This window comes from Mytilus trossulus, chromosome 4 (genome assembly GCF_036588685.1).
Source record: "Mytilus trossulus isolate FHL-02 chromosome 4, PNRI_Mtr1.1.1.hap1, whole genome shotgun sequence".
Lineage (NCBI taxonomy): Eukaryota > Metazoa > Mollusca > Bivalvia > Mytilida > Mytilidae > Mytilus > Mytilus trossulus.
Window position 1 is genome coordinate 95,629,636 of NC_086376.1, and position 20,251 is coordinate 95,649,886.

The 20,251-nt window shown below is 32.4% G+C and overlaps 1 protein-coding gene across 2 annotated transcripts in view; it reads left to right on the plus strand.

The window, feature by feature from the left end:
- Positions 1 to 3,565: 3,565 nt before the first annotated feature.
- The window catches only part of LOC134716408 (retinal dehydrogenase 2-like), a 38,530-nt gene continuing 21,844 nt past the window's right edge, over positions 3,566 to 20,251 (plus strand). For both annotated transcript variants that reach the window (XR_010106881.1, XM_063579396.1), the window contains exons 1-3: positions 3,566 to 3,725; positions 6,477 to 6,581; positions 12,003 to 12,143. Coding sequence is in view for 1 of the 2 variants with exons in the window: in XM_063579396.1 (XP_063435466.1) it covers positions 3,675 to 3,725; positions 6,477 to 6,581; positions 12,003 to 12,143 (297 nt within the window). In the remaining variant the exon portion in view is untranslated. The remainder of the gene's footprint in view (positions 3,726 to 6,476; positions 6,582 to 12,002; positions 12,144 to 20,251) is intronic.

A 20,251-nucleotide genomic window follows, 5' to 3' on the forward strand; every position in this document is an offset into this window, starting at 1 on the left:
TCATGAACATTTGATAAATATGAGTTATTTCTGAATAAAAAATGCATATTTTTTTAGGATATGTATAAATACAGAAATTACCGATTATTTAACAAAAAACAATTTGTGTTTATCTTTTATAACAAAAAAGTTATGTCTTTCTTTCGAAAACGAATTTACGGCCACAAATCTGAATTTTGAGCAAATATACAAAATTTCGACCTCATTTTACTCCAAAAGTAGCACATGAAGGTTAATTTTTTATTTCATTATATCAGGTAGAAAATAGCCTATATGCAAATTTTCATGAACTTGTAAATACAGGATCAAAACTGTATCGTATGCCCTTAAGGGGTCAATTGACCATTTTGGTCATGTTTAATTAACTTATATGTTAGTCTTACTTTGCTGTACATTATTGCTTCTAACAGTTTATTTCTATCGATAATAATATTCAAGATAATAACAAAATGCTGAAAAATGTTCTTAAAATTACCAATTAAGGGGCAGTAATCCAACAACAGGTTGCCTGAATGGATTAAAAATAGGGCAAATATAGATGTGGACCTAATGAACAATTTTGTTTTTAAAAGATTTACTCAAAATGCTTTGAGTTTAGATATATAAGCCAACAACTGCATTTTACCCTATATGTACTAATATTAGCCATGTCGGCCATCTTGGTTCGCAGGCAGGGTCATCAGATATAATTTTTAAACTAAATACCCTAGTGATGATTGGTTACAACTTTGGTTAAATTCATCTTAAATGGTAGTTTCAGAGAAGATTTTTGAAAAAAATAAATCAAAAACTTATGAAAAATTGTTAAAAATTTACTATATTAAAAAGGGACATTACTCCGGGGTCAACTGACCATTTTGGACATGTTGACTTATTTGTAGATCTTACTTTGCTGAACATTACTGCTGTTTACAGTTTAACTCTATCTATAATAATATTCAAGATAATAACCAAAAACTGCAAAATTTCCTTAAAATTACTAATTTTTTGCAGCAACCCAACAACAGGTTGTTCTATTTGTCTGAAAATTTCAGGGCAGATAGATCATGACCTAATAAACAATTTAACCCATGTCAGATTTGCTCTAAATGCTTTGGTTTCAGAGATTTAAGCCTAAATCAACATTTAACTCCTATGTTCTATTTTTTGCCATGGTGGCCATCTTTGTGGGTTGGATTGTACACATTTTTTAAACAAAATACCCCAATGATGATTGTGGCTAAGTTTGGTAAAATTTGGCCGAGTAGTTTCACAGGAGAAGATTTTTGTAAAAGTTGATGAGAAAAGCTCATGTGGCCCTTCGGGCCACGGCCAGGTGAACTTAAAATAGGTACAAGTCAAATCGGCAACAATAAGGCACCGGTTTTATTCGGCATCTAGTCAAATCGGCACCCATTTGAAGTCAATTTGGCATCCAATGATATTTGATATAATATATATATTTAAATAATTTCTATTTTTAATTAATTGTTGGGTTGGATTAAACATGATAAATCATTCGTTTAATACATTGTTAAAAATGAATTAATAACATGATAAATCATTCGTTACATTGTTAATAATGAATTCATTTATTCATTATTTAAAGTTTTCTCATCATTCAATGACCATTGTCCAATGTTTTGGTTAGTTTTATACTCATTTAATCAATTAAAAAATAATTCAATTACATAATTATCATTTGTGTTGTTTTAACTATTAATACCAGTAGCTATTGCTGATTTTTCTTCAAAAACTTAATAAAACAATGAAGCCTTTTAAAAAATACTCAAGCTGGTCCGAGACCACAATTGTCATCCCTTGATTTTCGTTGTCCACAAATATAGTCCCTACTGTTGACAATGGGTTACTTGCCATTAATTTTTATACGCCTTCCAAATTTATTTCTCCATGTTTAATGCTTCAAATTGCAAGTTGGGGGTTAAATTACACTGTAAAAAAAATTTGGGTCCAGAATTTAAAGGGAAGTATTGTTTTGGTCCAGTGGAAAAAGGTTAAAAATTAGCAGTTCAGAAGCTGTCAAAAGATTTCAAGACACCCTTTTAAAACATAAAATTGTCCATATTTTGAGTTAGAGCTGATGAAGTTTTCTATAATTTTGATATAATATGTCCCATAAGTAGTACAACACACTGTAAAAGTTTCTTTGAGAAAGTGCAAATGGTATTTTTTAAATTTTCATTTATGTTCTTAAAGAAATGCATTATGAAATAATTGTGGTCTCGAATGCTTTTTTAGTAATTAAGAGAAAATAAGAACAAGAAAAGAGACAACTTAAGGAGCACTTAAGGTGGGGTTTTTTTCAGGCAAATTCTAACAGCATTAAACCAACAATCATGCAAAATGTTCAACTAGTTAAAACATGCATAACAAGAATGTGTACATAGTACACGGATGCCCCACTCACACTATCATTTTGCATGTTCAGTGGAGTGTGAAATTGGGGTCAATACTTTAATTTGGCATTAAAATTAGAAAGATCATATTATAAGGATCATGTGTACTAAGTTTCAAGTTGATTGGACTTCAACTTCATCAAAAACTACCTTGACCAAAAACTTTATCCAAAACTTTAACCTGAGCTTCACACTATCTTTTTCTTTGTTCAGTGGACCGTGAAATTGGGATCAATACTTTAATTTGGCATTTAAATTAGAAAGATTATATCATAGGGAACATGTGTACAAAGTTTATAAAGTTGATTGGACTTCAACTGCATCAAAAACTACCTTGACCAAAAACTTACCTAAAGCGGGACTAAACGACCAACAGACAGACGAACAAAGGCACAGACCAGAAAACATAATTGCCCCTCTACTATTGTAGTTGGCACAATATCTTAGGTGGCATAATAAACATAATGCCCCTCTACTATCATAGGTGGGGCATAAAAATATCCAATACCTGATTACACATAAAGACCTGAATACACATTAAGTTGAACGAAAAATGCTATCACAACCCTGGTGGCCAGCTGGCAACGTCATTTCAGAAGCTACTTTGAGGGCTGCACAACATGGGATAGCTCATTACAGCTTATACCATAATTTGATGTTTAATCACTGTAAATTGATATCTGATTTTGGGTTTAATACCCATGAATGTGAATATATACAACCTGCTAAACAAATGTACGTACTAAACCTCTGGTATTTTTCAAAAATCTATTTAAAACATTAATTTACCTCACTAATTCCACAGAGAAAATGTTTCCAGTCAAACATAATGGTTGCCAATAGACATTCCTGTCACATGTTACATTTTTATTTCCAGAAAATTGAAAGCGAAAGTGAAAGTTAATTATTAATGATATCATTATCAAGAAAACAGAAAAAGTAAATTTTATATTTTAAGTTGGCACATGTTCAAGGTAATTATAACAGCATTCTGGAGTAAAAACCAAAAACAATAATTAAGTCTTTTAAATGTTGTGCATGTCTTACTTTTCAACTGACTAGAACATTGGTATTGGTTTTTATATTTAGAATCATGTTTTTCGTGAATGGAAATATGGCGGGAAATACAAGGGAAGTTACTATGTAAACTTCTATACTGGTTCGATTATATCCAGTATCGAGTAAGGGTTCAGTACATATCAAGATCACGTGACATAGAAAGTTGATAGTAAGAAACTTGTCATACTTTGAAGGCGTTTAGCAGTAACTAATCTTACAATGGCAAATTTTCCACCACCAATTAGGAATCCAGAAATTAAATACACTCAGGTACAGTACTTGACATTTTTTTTCACTCTTTATATTAAAGAAAACTAGTCATTGGAAATAATTGACCAAAAACCAAATGAAGAAGTTTTAAAGAATATGGACAACAATGTACATTATATAAAATTTCTAAAATATATCATAAATGACATAAATATTAAAAAATAATGATATGCATCATCTTTATTAATTAGTACAAAATATATACAGAACTTATGAAAATGGTATACTGAACAGTTAACAGGCTGTGTGTTACTAATGTCTCATTTAGCTGAAAATTCTATTTTAATTGAAAAAATGCTATAATAATGGCTTTAAATAATGAACTGATACTTTCTTAAAAGAGTTTTCACAGCAGTGGGAGTATTTTTCAAGGTTTCATCTTTCTGATTATGTAATAAAATTCTACTGTTCACGATAAAAATTCCACTGTTTCAGGGGTGTTGAAATTAGTGGGGGTTATTAAAAGAATGATACTTAAAGAAGTGATTTTTGGGAAGGAAATTGAGGTCAGATACTTAAACAAGTGATTTTTTTGTCATTATTCTAGATTCAGTACAAGGTCATCACCTGAAATGACCTGGTCATCCTAGACAACACAGATGTTGGTTCTGATAAGTTTAGAAACATAATTAGTCCCTGGATTATTAGTATTCTATATTTAAAGCTAAAATAAAATTTGATCACTTCTTCTAGTGATTAATTTGTACTACTTAACTAGGTGATTATTAAAGAAAGACAACTCTAACTTCCAACTTTTATGTAAATAATGTTACTTGAATCAGTGATTTAGAAAATCACTTGTTTAAGTAAGTCCCCTGACTGATTAAGCAAGACCAGGTTGCATGCAAATTTTTAGCAAATGTTTGCTGCAAAATCTATGACATATAAAAAAAGAAGTCAAATTTGCTAAAACTTTGCATACAACCTTGTTTCGCTTAATAAAACTAAAATAATTTATAATAAAAAAACCTACAATTATATTTTTAATAAGTTTACTATTTCATGTATTAACTGATTGATTTCTGTTTTAAAAAGGTGATCAGAACATTGGTTAGAAAGCACATGTATATATACAAATCTGTGAAAGACCTTTTAATTTATCTTTAAATCATCAAATCTGTAATTTCTACAACATATGTAGTCATGATAGATGTTTCTTTTTAAAAAGAAATTGTTGTTGACACATATTTATATTATGTTTCTTTCTCAAGATGTTCAGTTAATTAAATTGTATATATATCATGTATATGCTATTATTTTGGATGGCATGGTAAATTATACTTATCATTTCTTATAGATTATCGTTGAACTTGATCATCTCAACGAGATTGATATTCTCGCTTGAGCTGGATCGGCAAAAGCGAGACAATCAATCGAGTTGAGATGAATGTTTATCGCTATTTTACCTATGACAACATTGTCAATTTCATTAGCAACGCCACAAGTTTCCTTTAAGTTTTTAGCGATAATTTTTCATCTCAAGCGAGTACATGTAGCATGATATGAAAATTATCACAAAAAATTATCAAAGGAAAAATGCACACAAAATAGCGATAATAAATTATATATATCTCAGGGCCTCTACTCATATAAGACTTCCATTTATATCAGATCTGTTTTTACTGTCTTGATTTACTAAGTCAAAAAGCAAGACTGAGGTATTCTTCTTTTGGGGATATCATGGGATATCACCAACCCGATATCAATAATTTGTTTAAGTTTGTCATGTTTGTTATTAGATCAGTTTTAGAACTTTTACACTAATATACATGTTATAATGAGTCCAATAATATTTGGTATGTAGTTGCTTAAGATAATTGGCCCTTAGTTATGATCTATTGACTTTGAAACTTTTGGGATAGTTTATAAAAAAGAAGATGTGGTATTATTGCCAATGAGACAACTATCCACAAAAGACCATAATGACACAAACATTAACAATTATAGGTCACTGTACGGCCTTCAACAATGAGCAAAGCCCATACCGCATATAGTCAGCTATTAAAGGCCCCGATAAGACAATGTAAAACAATTCAAGCGAGAAAACCAACGGCCTTATTTATGTAAAAAAATGAAAGAAAAACAAATATGTAACACATAAACAAACCACAACCTCTGAAATACAGGCTCCTGACTTGGGACAGGCACATACATAAATAATGTGGCGGGGTTAAACATGTTAGCGGGATCCCAACCCTCCCCTAACCTGGGACAGTGGTATAACAGTACAACATAAGAACGAACTATAAAAATCAGTTGATAAAGGCTTAACTCATCAGATAGACAAAAAATAAAAGTGGACGTGGCCGGGTACTTATATGTTTAAAGTTCATTATTATTGGTGGGAAACTTGCATGTTTAAAGTTCATGATTATTGGTGGGAAACTACGTAGATCATCACAGTGTTAAGTCAACATGTCAATGGTTTCGGTTGTATTAGCAGTCGGTACATCTTATTTCCATGGAGATTATTTGGCCAAGCCCCTTCAGTCATTGTCTTGAGATTTCGATTATTTTGCATTATATTTATATAGATGTGAAAGTACATGCATTGCTATTTTAATTTCAACATCACATTTTACCACTAAGAAAAAAACCATACATGACATACACATGATACAGGGGGTGACAAAACAATCTGTAAATTTTTTATTTTACCTTTATATAATTTTATATTTGATTTTGCTGGTCTCTCATTAGAAATTGATTCATGTTTTAGTCATGTTAATCATAAATGATTTATGTTTGTAGATTTTTATCAACAATGAGTTTGTAAATTCTGTCAGTGGAAAGGTTTTCCCAACCATCAATCCTGCCACAGGAGAAAAAATATGTGACATACAAGAAGGTGATAAGGTATGTGTGTCTGGTGTGATAGGGTTATAAGTCTCTAACAGAAATAAGCCTTTGAATGAACATATGTCAACTTGAATGAAGTTTCCTCCCTGTAAACGGTACATGTAAATGATAGTTTTCTAATGGACATACACACTCAATTAGTGCAAGCTGAAAGGGGCTGCACTAGCTACGAGATATATATTAGATAAAAATTATCTTTGATTTTTTTGTTCAATCATTCTTCATTTTGTTCATGTAAGTAAAATAATAAAAATATGTGTGTTTCCCCTCCCACCTCCTGGTCAAAAAATTATTTTCCGCAAAAAAATCAAAATGACTATTTAATCATTCCCAAAATTAATTGTTTCCATGTTTGAAAATTTCTTGAATGCAAAAGAATTGATGATCTAAATAAATACTTTCAAATTGAGCACAAACAACTGATAAGTGGCCTAGACTTGACAAGTCAAACCATTCATGTGACGTGCCATGAATGTCAACATTGAAAGTGAAACCAGTGTAAACCATTTTTGATTGACAGATTCTACCATCAAAAACTCATTTTTGTCGAGCCTTCGACTTTAGTCGAAAAAGCGAGACTAAGCAATCCTACATTCCGTCGGCGGCGGCGGCGGCGGCATCCACAAATATTCACTCTGTGGTTAAAGTTTTTGAAAATTTAATAACTTTCTTAAACTACACTGGATTTCTACCAAACTTGGACAGAAGCTTGTTTATGATCATAAGATAGTATCCAGAAGTAAATTTAGTAAAAATAAAATCCTATTTTTTCTGTATTTTATTTATAAATGGACTTAGTTTTTCTGCGGAGAAACATTATATTCACTCTGTGGTTAAAGTTTTTAAATTTGAGTATCTTTCTTTAACTATACTGGATTTCTACCAAACTTGGTCAGAAGCTTGTTTATGATTATAAGATAGTATCCAGAAGTAAAGTTTGCAAAATTGATATTCCATTTTTTCTGTTTTTTACTTATAAATGGACTTAGATTTTCTGCAGGGAAACATAACATTCACTTTGTGGTTAAAGTTTTTAAAATTTTAATATCTTTTTTAACTATCCTGGGTTTGTACCAAACTTGGACAGAAGCTAATGTTGATGATCATAAGATAGTATCCAGAAGTAAATTTTGTAAAAAAATAAATCCATATTTTTCGTATTATACTTTTAAATGGACTTAGGTTTTCTGCCAGGAAACAACACATTCACTCTGTGGTTAAATTTTTTAAAAATTTAATAACTTTCTTATACTATTTAAAATGTGTATCAAATTTGGACAGAAGCTTGTTTATGATCAAAAGCTAGTATCTAGAAAGGAAATTTTGTTAATATTTGGTACCTGTGTATCTGTATTTTACTTATAAATGGACTTAGTTTTTCTTCCAGTTAACATTACATACAGTCTGCTGTTAAAGTTTTTAAAACATTTATTCGATTCATAAACTATCCTGAAATTTTTACCAAACTTGGACAGAAGCTTCTTACAATCAAAAGATAGTATCAAGAGGAATGTTTTTATTGATTGTTTTCCTCATTTTTGTTGAGCCTAGGAGTTTCAGCAAAAGTAGGCGAGACACTGGGTTCCGCGGAACCCTTACGAATTTTTATATATATGCCAAAGTGGCTATTTACATATATTTTTAACCTTGAATATGAAATCAAACAGACCTAGAAAAATCTAATTGCACAAATTTATTATCTATTTATATATATCCATATTTATGGTTTGATAACCTTCAAATTCCCTTCTTCAGAGGTCTCATTGACGTTTAGACTAAAATGCACACACAATTCTGATACATATATTTTGATTCCATGTATTGTAAATTGCTTATTTCAGACTTTATAATTTGGATATATATATGTTTTAGTATGTCATAGGTCAAATATAAGAATTTGAGTCGAAGGATGAACACAAATTTGACAGATTACTAGTGCCCCTTCAAATTTGACAAAGCAATTTCAGCCTTAAAGCCCATTTTTGATCTGTGACTGTTGATTATTTCTACCAGTAAATCAATGGAATGCTTTTGACAGAAAGATTATATATGTATTATTTGTCTGACATGAATTACAGATTTTGTTTTCAAAATTCTATTTCTATTCAGATTAATATTACAGTGGCAGTATTGCATCAAACCAGAGAATCTCTATCATATTCAAATTATATTCAAATTAGATAATATTTGAACAGTTGTACAGTTGAGTAGATTGTCATTTAAAATTTCTTTGAGAAAAATGTTCAAGTAAAAATGTTGTTGGGCATCACATGATATGAAGTTGATTGGTTCAAAATCCCAGAAATTGATGAGAACAACTTGGACTGTTGTTTGTCTTTTTTAGTTTTCTCTTTTTAGCTCACCATGCTCACCTGGCCCGAAGTCCGTCGTCCTGCGTCTGTCGTCGTTAACTTTTACAAAAATCTTCTCCTCTGAAACTGCTGGGCCAAATTAATCCAAACTTGGCCATAATCATCATTGGGGTATCTAGTTTAAAAATTGTGTCCGGTGACCCCGCCAACCAACCAAGATGGCCGTCACGGCTAAAAATAGAACATAGGGGTAAAATGCAGTTTTTGGCTTATAACTCAAAAACCAAAGCATTTAGAGCAAATCTGACATGGGGTTAAAATGTTCATCAGGTCAAGATCTAACTGCCCTGAAATTTTCAGATGAATCGGACAACCTGTTGTTGGGTTGCTGCCCCTGAATTGGTAATTTTAGGGAAATTTTGCTGTTTTTTGTTATTATCTTGAATATTATTATAGATAGAGATAAACTATAAACAGCAATAATGTTCAGCAAAGTAAAATCTACAAATAAGTCAACATAACCAAAATGGTCAGTTGACCACTTTAGGAGTTATTGTCCTTTATAGTCAATTTTTAACCATTTTTCGTAAATCTTGGCAATCTTTTTCAAAAATCTTCTCCTCTGAAACTACCAGGCCAAATTTAAACAAACTTGGCCACAATCATCATTGGGGTATCTAGTTTAAAAATTGTGTGGCGTGACCCGGCCAACCAACAAAGATGGCCGCCATGGCTAAAAATAGAACATAGGGGTAAAATGCAGTTTTTTGCTTATAACTCAAAAACCAAAGCATTTAGAGCAAATCTAACAGGGAGTAAAATTGTTAATCAGGTCAAGATCTATTTGCCATGAAATTTTCAGATGGATTGGACAAACTGCTGTTAGGTTGCTGCCCCTGAATTAGTAATTTTAAGGAAATTTTGCCGTTTTTTGTTATTATCTTGAATATCATTATAGATAGAGATAAACTGAAAAGGGAAACAATGTACAGCAAAGTAACACCTAAAAATAAGTCAACATGACCTAAATGGTCAATTGACCCCATAAGGAGTTATTGCCCTTTATAGTCAATTTTTAACAATTTTCATAAAATTTGTAAATTTTAACTAACATTTTCCACTGAATCTCTTAGGCCAAGTTCAATATAGATAGAGAAAATTGTAAGCAGCAATAATGTTCAGTAAAGTAAGATATACAAACACATCACCATCACCAAAACACAATTTTGTCATGAATTCAAATGCGTCCTTTGTTTAATATTCACATAGACCAAGGTGAGCGACACAGGCTCTTTGGAGCCTCTAGTTTCAGTTGTGACACTGTTTGGTGTTGTAGTTTTACTAATGAAGCTGGATAACTCTATGACATCTTTTGCCTCTATTTTGATCATTTAATCTGGATCTCTATTAAATCACAAATGAAAAGATATTTTATTTTTTAACCTCAACTCATACAGAAACTGGGATGAAAATGAAAGATAAATTCCATTCAAAACGATACCATATATATGTAACTGAGACAGACCCAAAATTTTTAGAACAGAAGGAACAGTGTTCACAGTTAGAGTTATAATCATAATAGCCATTTTGAAACCATCTTTTAGAAACAAAACAAAATACTTAATTTAGCTACACTTGTATGTTATAATTGTAAATTTTGTTAAGTTGTAAACTTTAACATTTTTGCTTGTAATTAAATCTACTTTGCCTTGAGGTATATTATATTTCTATGGTATAATATTTCTGATCGTTTTAATTTTCTGGTATAGAAAAAAAGGTATGACCTTCAGTTGTATTAACAATTGGACATTGTACTATAGTATTTATGAACTGATAAATGATGCTTCTGGTGTAATCTACATTTAGCATATTTATATCATCGGTCTTACAATCAGACAGTAGAAATAAGATAGGGGTTTTTATACCTAAGATGTTTTATCCCTTTGTATGCATAATTAATACTCTCATTACAAAAGGTAGACTTATAGTTTCATTATTATAGACAAATGACAGTTGTGAAAAGATGAAAATATAAGCTATCAGATATTCTTTAAAGCATACCACTGAAATGATTTATACAACCAATATATGACTCTTGAAACTGTTTCATTGATTATATAGGCTGTTCAGATATTTATTTAGTTTTATCGATCAAAAATTGTATTGAGTAATAATATGCATGAATCTTCTCCGTGTTTTGTGAAAAGAAAAGATTTTGCTGACTTCACTGTAAATTCAATTATATTAAAAACATGTTCTAGATTATAAACCTGTGTGTCAATATAAGTATTGATATACCATGTGTACATTGTGTATATCAAGGACGTATATTCGTATATATAAGTCCTTATGTATATGGACGAGATAAACTGACAAACTTTATCTATTTAGCTGACCATACAGTTATCATAGCTACCTACATCATGTACATGACAATCAAGATAATTTAATAAACAGCAGTAAAATATTTAAGGACATTGTCATAAACAAACACTAACAAGACTCATGAAGAAAATTAATGATACATGTATTTAGTCAAATCTGTAAAATTTTGAAAATATGCTTTAGCTTTATGAAAAAAGATAGAATATTGTCAAAACATTTATAAGTTTCATAACAAGTGAAAATAGGATTATGCTTGATATCAACTCAAGCTATTTTCATTTTGATATAATAATAATAGAAATTGAAATATACAAATACAATGGATGTTACTATCTTAACCCTTCAATCAATGTAATTATCATCTGGCCTTCTCTATTATTGACCACCTCTGTAGTCTGGTGGGAACATGTTTGTCTTCAGGAGGTTGTGGGATTGAACATTGTCCAGTGTCAAAGTTGGCACTTTCTGGTTCTCTGCTTAGTTTATTAAGCATAAAGGAGTAAGAAGTTAAATTAGGCCCAAAGTAATAAGGAGTAAGAGCAAAGTCTCAGAGTCAGATTAAAGTGACCGGGTAAGGTGACATATCTGTCTTTGGACTACCACGTTAAAAAAGTAGGGTTAATATTCATATTACATTAACATGTTCTGGTCCCCTATATTAATTTGCCACTGGACATTGAAGCAGCCATCAACCATATCTATTATTGTCCTTATATTTTAGGCAGATGTAGACAAGGCAGTCGCTGCAGCAAAAGAGGCTTTCAAACTTGGATCACCATGGCGACGAATGGATGCCAGCAAGAGAGGGAAACTTCTGATGAAATTTGCCACCCTCTTAGAAAGAGATGCTCAGTATTTGGGTGTAAGTTATTTAATTTGCCACCCTCCTAGAAAGAGATGCTCAGTATTTGGGTGTAAGTTATTTAATTTGCCACCCTCTTAGAAAGAGATGCTCAGTATTTGGGTGTAAGTTATTTAATTTGCCACCCTCCTAGAAAGAGATGCTCAGTATTTGGGTGTAAGTTATTTAATTTGCCACCCTCTTAGAAAGAGATGCTCAGTATTTGGGTGTTAGTTATTTAATTTGCCAACCTCCTAGAAAGAGATGCTCAGTATTTGGGTGTTAGTTATTTAATTTGCCACCCTCTTAGAAAGAGATGCTCAGTTTTTGGGTGTTAGTTATTTAATTTGCCACCCTCTTAGAAAGAGATGCTCAGTATTTGGGTGTAAGTTATTTAATTTGCCACCCTCTTAGAAAGAGATGCTCAGTATTTGGGTGTAAGTTATTTAATTTGCCACCCTCCTAGAAAGAGATGCTCAGTATTTGGGTGTAAGTTATTTAATTTGCCACCCTCTTAGAAAGAGATGCTCAGTATTTGGGTGTAAGTTATTTAATTTGCCACCCTCTTAGAAAGAGATGCTCAGTATTTGGGTGTAAGTTATAAATTTGCCACCCTCTTAGAAAGAGATGCTCAGTTTTTGGGTGTAAGTTATTTAATTTGCCACCCTCTTAGAAAGAGATGCTCAGTTTTTGGGTGTAAGTTATTTAATTTGCCACCCTCTTAGAAAGAGATGCTCAGTATTTGGGTGTAAGTTATAAATTTGCCACCCTCTTAGAAAGAGATGCTCAGTTTTTGGGTGTAAGTTATTTAATTTGCCAACCTCCTAGAAAGAGATGCTCAGTATTTGGGTGTTAGTTATTTAATTTGCCACCCTCTTAGAAAGAGATGCTCAGTATTTGGGTGTAAGTTATTTAATTTGCCACCCTCTTAGAAAGAGATGCTCAGTATTTGGGTGTAAGTTATTTAATTTGCCACCCTCTTAGAAAGAGATGCTCAGTATTTGGGTGTAAGTTATTTAATTTGCCACCCTCCTAGAAAGAGATGCTCAGTATTTGGGTGTAAGTTATAAATTTGCCACCCTCTTAGAAAGAGATGCTCAGTTTTTGGGTGTAAGTTATTTAATTTGCCATCCTCTTAGAAAGAGATGCTCAGTATTTGGGTGTTAGTTATTTAATTTGCCAACCTCCTAGAAAGAGATGCTCAGTATTTGGGTGTAAGTTATTTAATTTGCCACCCTCTTAGAAAGAGATGCTCAGTATTTGGGTGTAAGTTATAAATTTGCCACCCTCTTAGAAAGAGATGCTCAGTATTTGGGTGTAAGTTATTTAATTTGCCACCCTCTTAGAAAGAGATGCTCAGTATTTGGGTGTAAGTTATTTAATTTGCCACCCTCCTAGAAAGAGATGCTCAGTATTTGGGTGTAAGTTATTTAATTTGCCACCCTCCTAGAAAGAGTTGCTCAGTATTTAGGTGTTAGTTATTTAATTTGCCAACCTCCTAGAAAGAGATGCTCAGTATTTGGGTGTAAGTTATTTAATTTGCCACCCTCTTAGAAAGAGATGCTCAGTATTTGGGTGTAAGTTATAAATTTGCCACCCTCTTAGAAAGAGATGCTCAGTTTTTGGGTGTAAGTTATTTAATTTGCCACCCTCTTAGAAAGAGATGCTCAGTTTTTGGGTGTAAGTTATTTAATTTGCCACCCTCTTAGAAAGAGATGCTCAGTATTTGGGTGTAAGTTATAAATTTGCCACCCTCTTAGAAAGAGATGCTCAGTTTTTGGGTGTAAGTTATTTAATTTGCCACCCTCCTAGAAAGAGATGCTCAGTATTTGGGTGTAAGTTATTTAATTTGCCACCCTCTTAGAAAGAGATGCTCAGTATTTGGGTGTAAGTTATAAATTTGCCACCCTCTTAGAAAGAGATGCTCAGTATTTGGGTGTAAGTTATTTAATTTGCCACCCTCCTAGAAAGATATGCTCAGTATTTGGGTGTAAGTTATTTAATTTGCCACCCTCTTAGAAAGAGATGCTCAGTATTTGGGTGTAAGTTATTTAATTTGCCACCCGCCTAGAAAGAGATGCTAAGTATTTAGGTGTTAGTTATTTAATTTGCCACCCTCCTAGAAAGAGATGCTCAGTATTTGGGTGTAAGTTATTTAATTTGCCACCCTCCTAGAAAGAGATGCTCAGTATTTGGGTGTAAGTTATTTAATTTGCCATCCTCTTAGAAAGAGATGCTCAGTATTTGGGTGTAAGTTATTTAATTTGCCACCCTCCTAGAAAGAGATGCTCAGTATTTGGGTGTAAGTTATATAATTTGCCACCCTCTTAGAAAGAGATGCTCAGTATTTGGGTGTAAGTTATTTAATTTGCCACCCTCTTAGAAAGAGATGCTCAGTATTTGGGTGTAAGTTATTTAATTTGCCACCCTCTTAGAAAGAGATGCTCAGTATTTGGGTGTAAGTTAAAAATTTGCCACCCTCTTAGAAAGAGATGCTCAGTATTTGGGTGTAAGTTATTTAATTTGCCACCCTCTTAGAAAGAGATGCTCAGTATTTGGGTGTAAGTTATTTAATTTGCCACCCTCCTAGAAAGAGATGCTCAGTATTTAGGTGTTAGTTATTTAATTTGCCACCCTCCTAGAAAGAGATGCTCAGTATTTGGGTGTAAGTTATTTAATTTGCCACCCTCTTAGAAAGAGATGCTCAGTATTTGGGTGTAAGTTATTTAATTTGCCACCCTCCTAGAAAGAGATGCTCAGTATTTGGGTGTAAGTTATTTAATTTGCCACCCTCCTAGAAAGAGATGCTCAGTATTTGGGTGTAAGTTATTTAATTTGCCACCCTCCTAGAAAGAGATGCTCAGTATTTGGGTGTAAGTTATTTAATTTGCCACCCTCTTAGAAAGAGATGCTCAGTATTTGGGTGTAAGTTATTTAATTTGCCACCCTCCTAGAAAGAGATGCTCAGTATTTGGGTGTAAGTTATTTAATTTGCCACCCTCCTAGAAAGAGATGCTCAGTATTTGGGTGTAAGTTATTTAATTTGCCACCCTCCTAGAAAGAGATGCTCAGTATTTGGGTGTAAGTTATTTAATTTGCCACCCTCCTAGAAAGAGATGCTCAGTATTTGGGTGTAAGTTATTTAATTTGCCAACCTCCTAGAAAGAGATGCTCAGTATTTGGGTGTAAGTTATTTAATTTGCCACCCTCCTAGAAAGAGATGCTCAGTATTTGGGTGTAAGTTATTTAATTTGCCACCCTCCTAGAAAGAGATGCTCAGTATTTGGGTGTAAGTTATTTAATTTGCCACCCTCCTAGAAAGAGATGCTCAGTATTTGGGTGTAAGTTATTTAATTTGCCAACCTCCTAGAAAGAGATGCTCAGTATTTGGGTGTAAGTTATTTAATTTGCCACCCTCCTAGAAAGAGATGCTCAGTATTTGGGTGTAAGTTATTTAATTTGCCACCCTCTTAGAAAGAGATGCTCAGTATTTGGGTGTAAGTTATTTAATTTGCCACCCTCCTAGAAAGAGATGCTCAGTATTTGGGTGTAAGTTATTTAATTTGCCACCCTCCTAGAAAGAGATGCTCAGTATTTAGGTGTTAGTTATTTAATTTGCCACCCTCCTAGAAAGAGATGCTCAGTATTTGGGTGTAAGTTATTTAATTTGCCAACCTCCTAGAAAGAGATGCTCAGTATTTGGGTGTAAGTTATTTAATTTGCCAACCTCCTAGAAAGAGATGCTCAGTATTTGGGTGTAAGTTATTTAATTTGCCACCCTCTTAGAAAGAGATGCTCAGTATTTGGGTGTAAGTTATTTAATTTGCCACCCTCCTAGAAAGAGATGCTCAGTATTTGGGTGTTAGTTATTTAATTTGCCACCCTCCTAGAAAGAGATGCTCAGTATTTGGGTGTAAGTTATTTAATTTGCCACCCTCCTAGAAAGAGATGCTCAGTATTTGGGTGTAAGTTATTTAATTTGCCACCCTCCTAGAAAGAGATGCTCAGTATTTGGGTGTAAGTTATTTAATTTGCCACCCTCTTAGAAAGAGATGCTCAGTATTTGGGTGTAAGTTATTTAATTTGCCACCCTCCTAGAAAGAGATGCTCAGTATTTGGGTGTAAGTTATTTAATTTGCCACACTCCTAGAAAGAGATGCTCAGTATTTGGGTGTAAGTTATTTTTGTCCCGTTCTATTTGGCTATCATTGGATAAATGATTAAGTCAGCTATTTGTTTGACCAAAGGTTTACTCATCCTAGATCTTTTCCATGTTGTCTGATATTATACAGTATTCAACTGTGGTAGTATTTTTTATAATGATGTGTAATTACTAATATTATTTAATCCACCACATTCTTTTGTACAATGACTGTCAAAAAAGGATTGTATAGTCATTATTTTAACGGAGTTAATGTATGTACTTATATACTTGTACTGCATGTACTTAAACATATTAAATGTCCCATGACTGTCATATTTTAGTTTTGATGATTTTGCAGTTTCCATCCCGATTATGTTGTAATTTATGAAGCCTTTTCATATGTATGCTAGTTTATTCGGTATTTACAATATATTAAGTTTAGATACAGTAGAGTAACCAAAGTTCTGCTGAGTACTTATTAGTTTTTTTTTAAACTCTTTTCTATGCTTTCAATTTTTGTTCACCATATTTGCAAATAAACTCTTTAAAAAGACTTCTTTTATTTATTGCCCATCATTAAAGTTCAACAATAAAACTTACAACAGCAACCTATAATGTTTGTTAAGTACACACTTCAAAACATCCAGTTTTATAAAAATGGTATACAAACAACTCATTTAAGTGACATGTGAAGACACTTGACCACATAAAAAAAAAGATGACAGGCATCAATTAAAAGTCTTTATAAATTTATTTTTTTTAAATTTTAATAAAATTGAGAATGGAAATGGGGAATGTGTCAAAGAGACAACAACCCGACCAAATAAAAAACAACAGCAGAAGGTCACCAACAGGTCTTCAATGTAGCGAGAAATTCCCGCACCCGGAGGCGTCCTTCAGCTGGCCCCTAAACAAATATAATTATACTAGTTCAGTGATAATGAACGCCATACTTATTTCCAAATTGTACACAAGAAACTAATAAAAAAATAATACAAGACTAACAAAGGCCAGAGGCTCCTGACTTGGGACAGGCGCAAAAATGAGGCGAGGTTAAATATGTTTGTGTGATCTCAACCCTCCCCCTATACCTCTAACCAATGTAGAAAAATAAACGCATAACAATTTTGCCTGCTTTTCTTTTGCCACAATTTTATTTATTTATCAAAAGGCTGAGTTAAAATAATCAGTCTTTTGACCAAAGCGGACATAATTTCTTATCTTATATTTAATAGATTGTTCTTATCATTTATCTATTGTCCTACTTATACACAATACATGCATGACATAATTTCTACAGGGTTCATAATAAGAAAGATTAGTTGATTCTGAACAAGAGAGGGGGGGCTTTTTTTGGTTTAAGATTTATAGTATGTAGAATACAAAGACATTATAAGGAGTCCTATGGAACCCTGGGATATTAAGCCTGAGATTACTGCTATCAGTGTAAGGCCAAATAAAAATATAGGTGTGGTTCCAGTTACCCTACCTACCCTACTTTTTAGTTGTAATAATAGCCTACCCTAAAGATTTTTTTGCCATTTTCCTTTAAGCACTGTTAAAGTCAGAATGTTACTCAATGTAGAAAAATAACATAAATTAAAAAAAAATCCCTACCTACCTACCCTAATCTTTTTTTAGATGTCACTGGAACCATGCATACTATTTTATTTGGCCTATATATAGACATGTAATGTTTTAGTAACGAAAGCAAGATAGTATACAGCAATTTTACATTCTGTCATTGGATTCAGGAGTGTCAACAATTTATTTTCAGTCTGTGTTAATTGTTATAAACCTCCATGGAATTTTATGAAACTTTGATGGACACTATTCATTTCTTCTTAAAAAAGCAGTATCCTTAGCAAAACTTAGACATTATTTTCTTTTTTCCTTATTTAAAACAATAGTAGATGGACTTTCTTATTCATTTAACATTTACATACAGAAGACACTAAAAAGAAGATGTGGTATGATTGCCAATGAGACAACTATCCACAAAAGACCAAAATGACACAGATATTAACAACTATAGGTAACCGTACGGCCTTCAACAATGAGCAAATCCCATACCGCATAGTCAGCTATAAAGGCCCTGATAAGACAATGTAAAACAATTCAAACCAGAAAACTAACGGCCTTATTTATGTAAAAAAATTATTTATGTAAAAAAATAACCTTGTCAAACCTTCATCATTGTTCATGGCATGTCACAAAACTCAGATCAATCAATATCATCTGAAGAGAAAAGATGTTTTTCTCCTGATCATAAATAAACTGAAGTTTTCTCATTGAACACTTTCCTTTAAATAATCACAAAAAGCAGCAATATTAATCATGAATAAGACAAATTACTGAAAAGGTTCTATGACACAGGGATTAAAATAAAATAATTTCATGTGTATTTGGGTTTCCTAGAGAAAAGTATGATAATTTTTGGATCAGAAGTTTAAGATTAAAGTTGTTGGCATAGACAAAACACATGGCACTTATCAGAGTATATAATCGTTAGTTTGTAACAGGTAAACCTGATTATTTTTAATTCAACTTTCTTATGTATAATTTGGAGTTTAGTATGACGTCCATTATCACTGAACTAGTATACATATTTGTTTAGGGGCAAGCTGAAGGACACAAGTCCTCTGGAATTTGTTGCTACATTGAAGACTGATGACCTTCTGCTGTTCTCTGTCCTATGGTCGGGTTGTTGTCCCTTTGACACATTCCCCATTTCCATTCTAAATTTTATGAGACAGTCTTTAAATCTAAAGAACAGAGTATGATAAGGGTTGTTTTTGGCCCCCCTTTTTCTAGAACTTTTATTCTTGGTTTTCGCACAATAACGTTTGTTTAAGTAAATAGAAATCAATAAAATTTAAACACAATGTTTATGACCACAAAAGGAAGGTTGGTATTGATTTTGGGAGTTTAGGTTCCAACAGTTTAGGAATTAGGGGCCAAAAAGGGTCCAAAATTAAACTTTGTTTGATTTCATCAAAATTGAATAATTGGGGTTCTTTGATATGCCGAATCTAACTGTGTATGTAGATTCTTAACTTTTGGTCCCGTTTTCAAATTGGTCTACATTAAGGTCCAAAGGGTCCAAAATTAAACTTAGTTTGATTTTGACAAAAAATGAATCGGTTGGGTTCTTTGATATGCTGAATCTAAAAAAGGAATTAGATTTTTGATTATGGGCCCAGTTTTCAAGTTGGTCCAAATCAGGATCTAAAATTATTATATTAAGTATTGTGCAATAGCAATTAAGTCTTTTCAATTGCACAGTATTGCACAATGGCAAGAAATATCTAATTGCACAATATTGTGAAATAGCAAAAAAAAAAAATTAATTGGAGTTATCTTTCTTTGTCCAGAATCAACTTAAATCTTTGTTATATATAATATACAATGTATATTCACTTTTTACTACCAACTGATAAATTAAAATAATCTTTACCATTCAGTGATAACAAGCAGTTTTTTTACATCTTAATATTTTATGATGTATTTAAATGAGTAGTTATTGTTGCAAACTCCATTAGAAATTTTAATTGAGATTAGTTTTGGAATAAGGGAAAGGGGGATGTGATTAAAAAAAATTGGGTTCAATTTTTCTCATTTGAAATTTCATAGATAAAAAGAAAATTTCTTCAAACATTTTTTTGAGAGTATTAATATTCAACAGCATAGTGAATTGCTCTAAGAGAAAACAAAAATTTTAAGTTCATAAGAACACATTCACTCTGTGTCAGAAACCTATGCTGTGTCAACTATTTAATCACAATCCAAATTTAGAGCTGAATCAAGCTTGAATGTTGTGTCCATACTTGCCCCAACCGTTCAGGGTTCAACCTCTGCGGTCGTATAAAGCTACGCCCTGCGGAGCATCTGGTTAAACACTGAAGTGGCTATTTCATTTGATTCAATTAGTTTATGTGGAAGATTTTAACCTATTTAGTCATTCAAAACGATATGATTCAAGCTT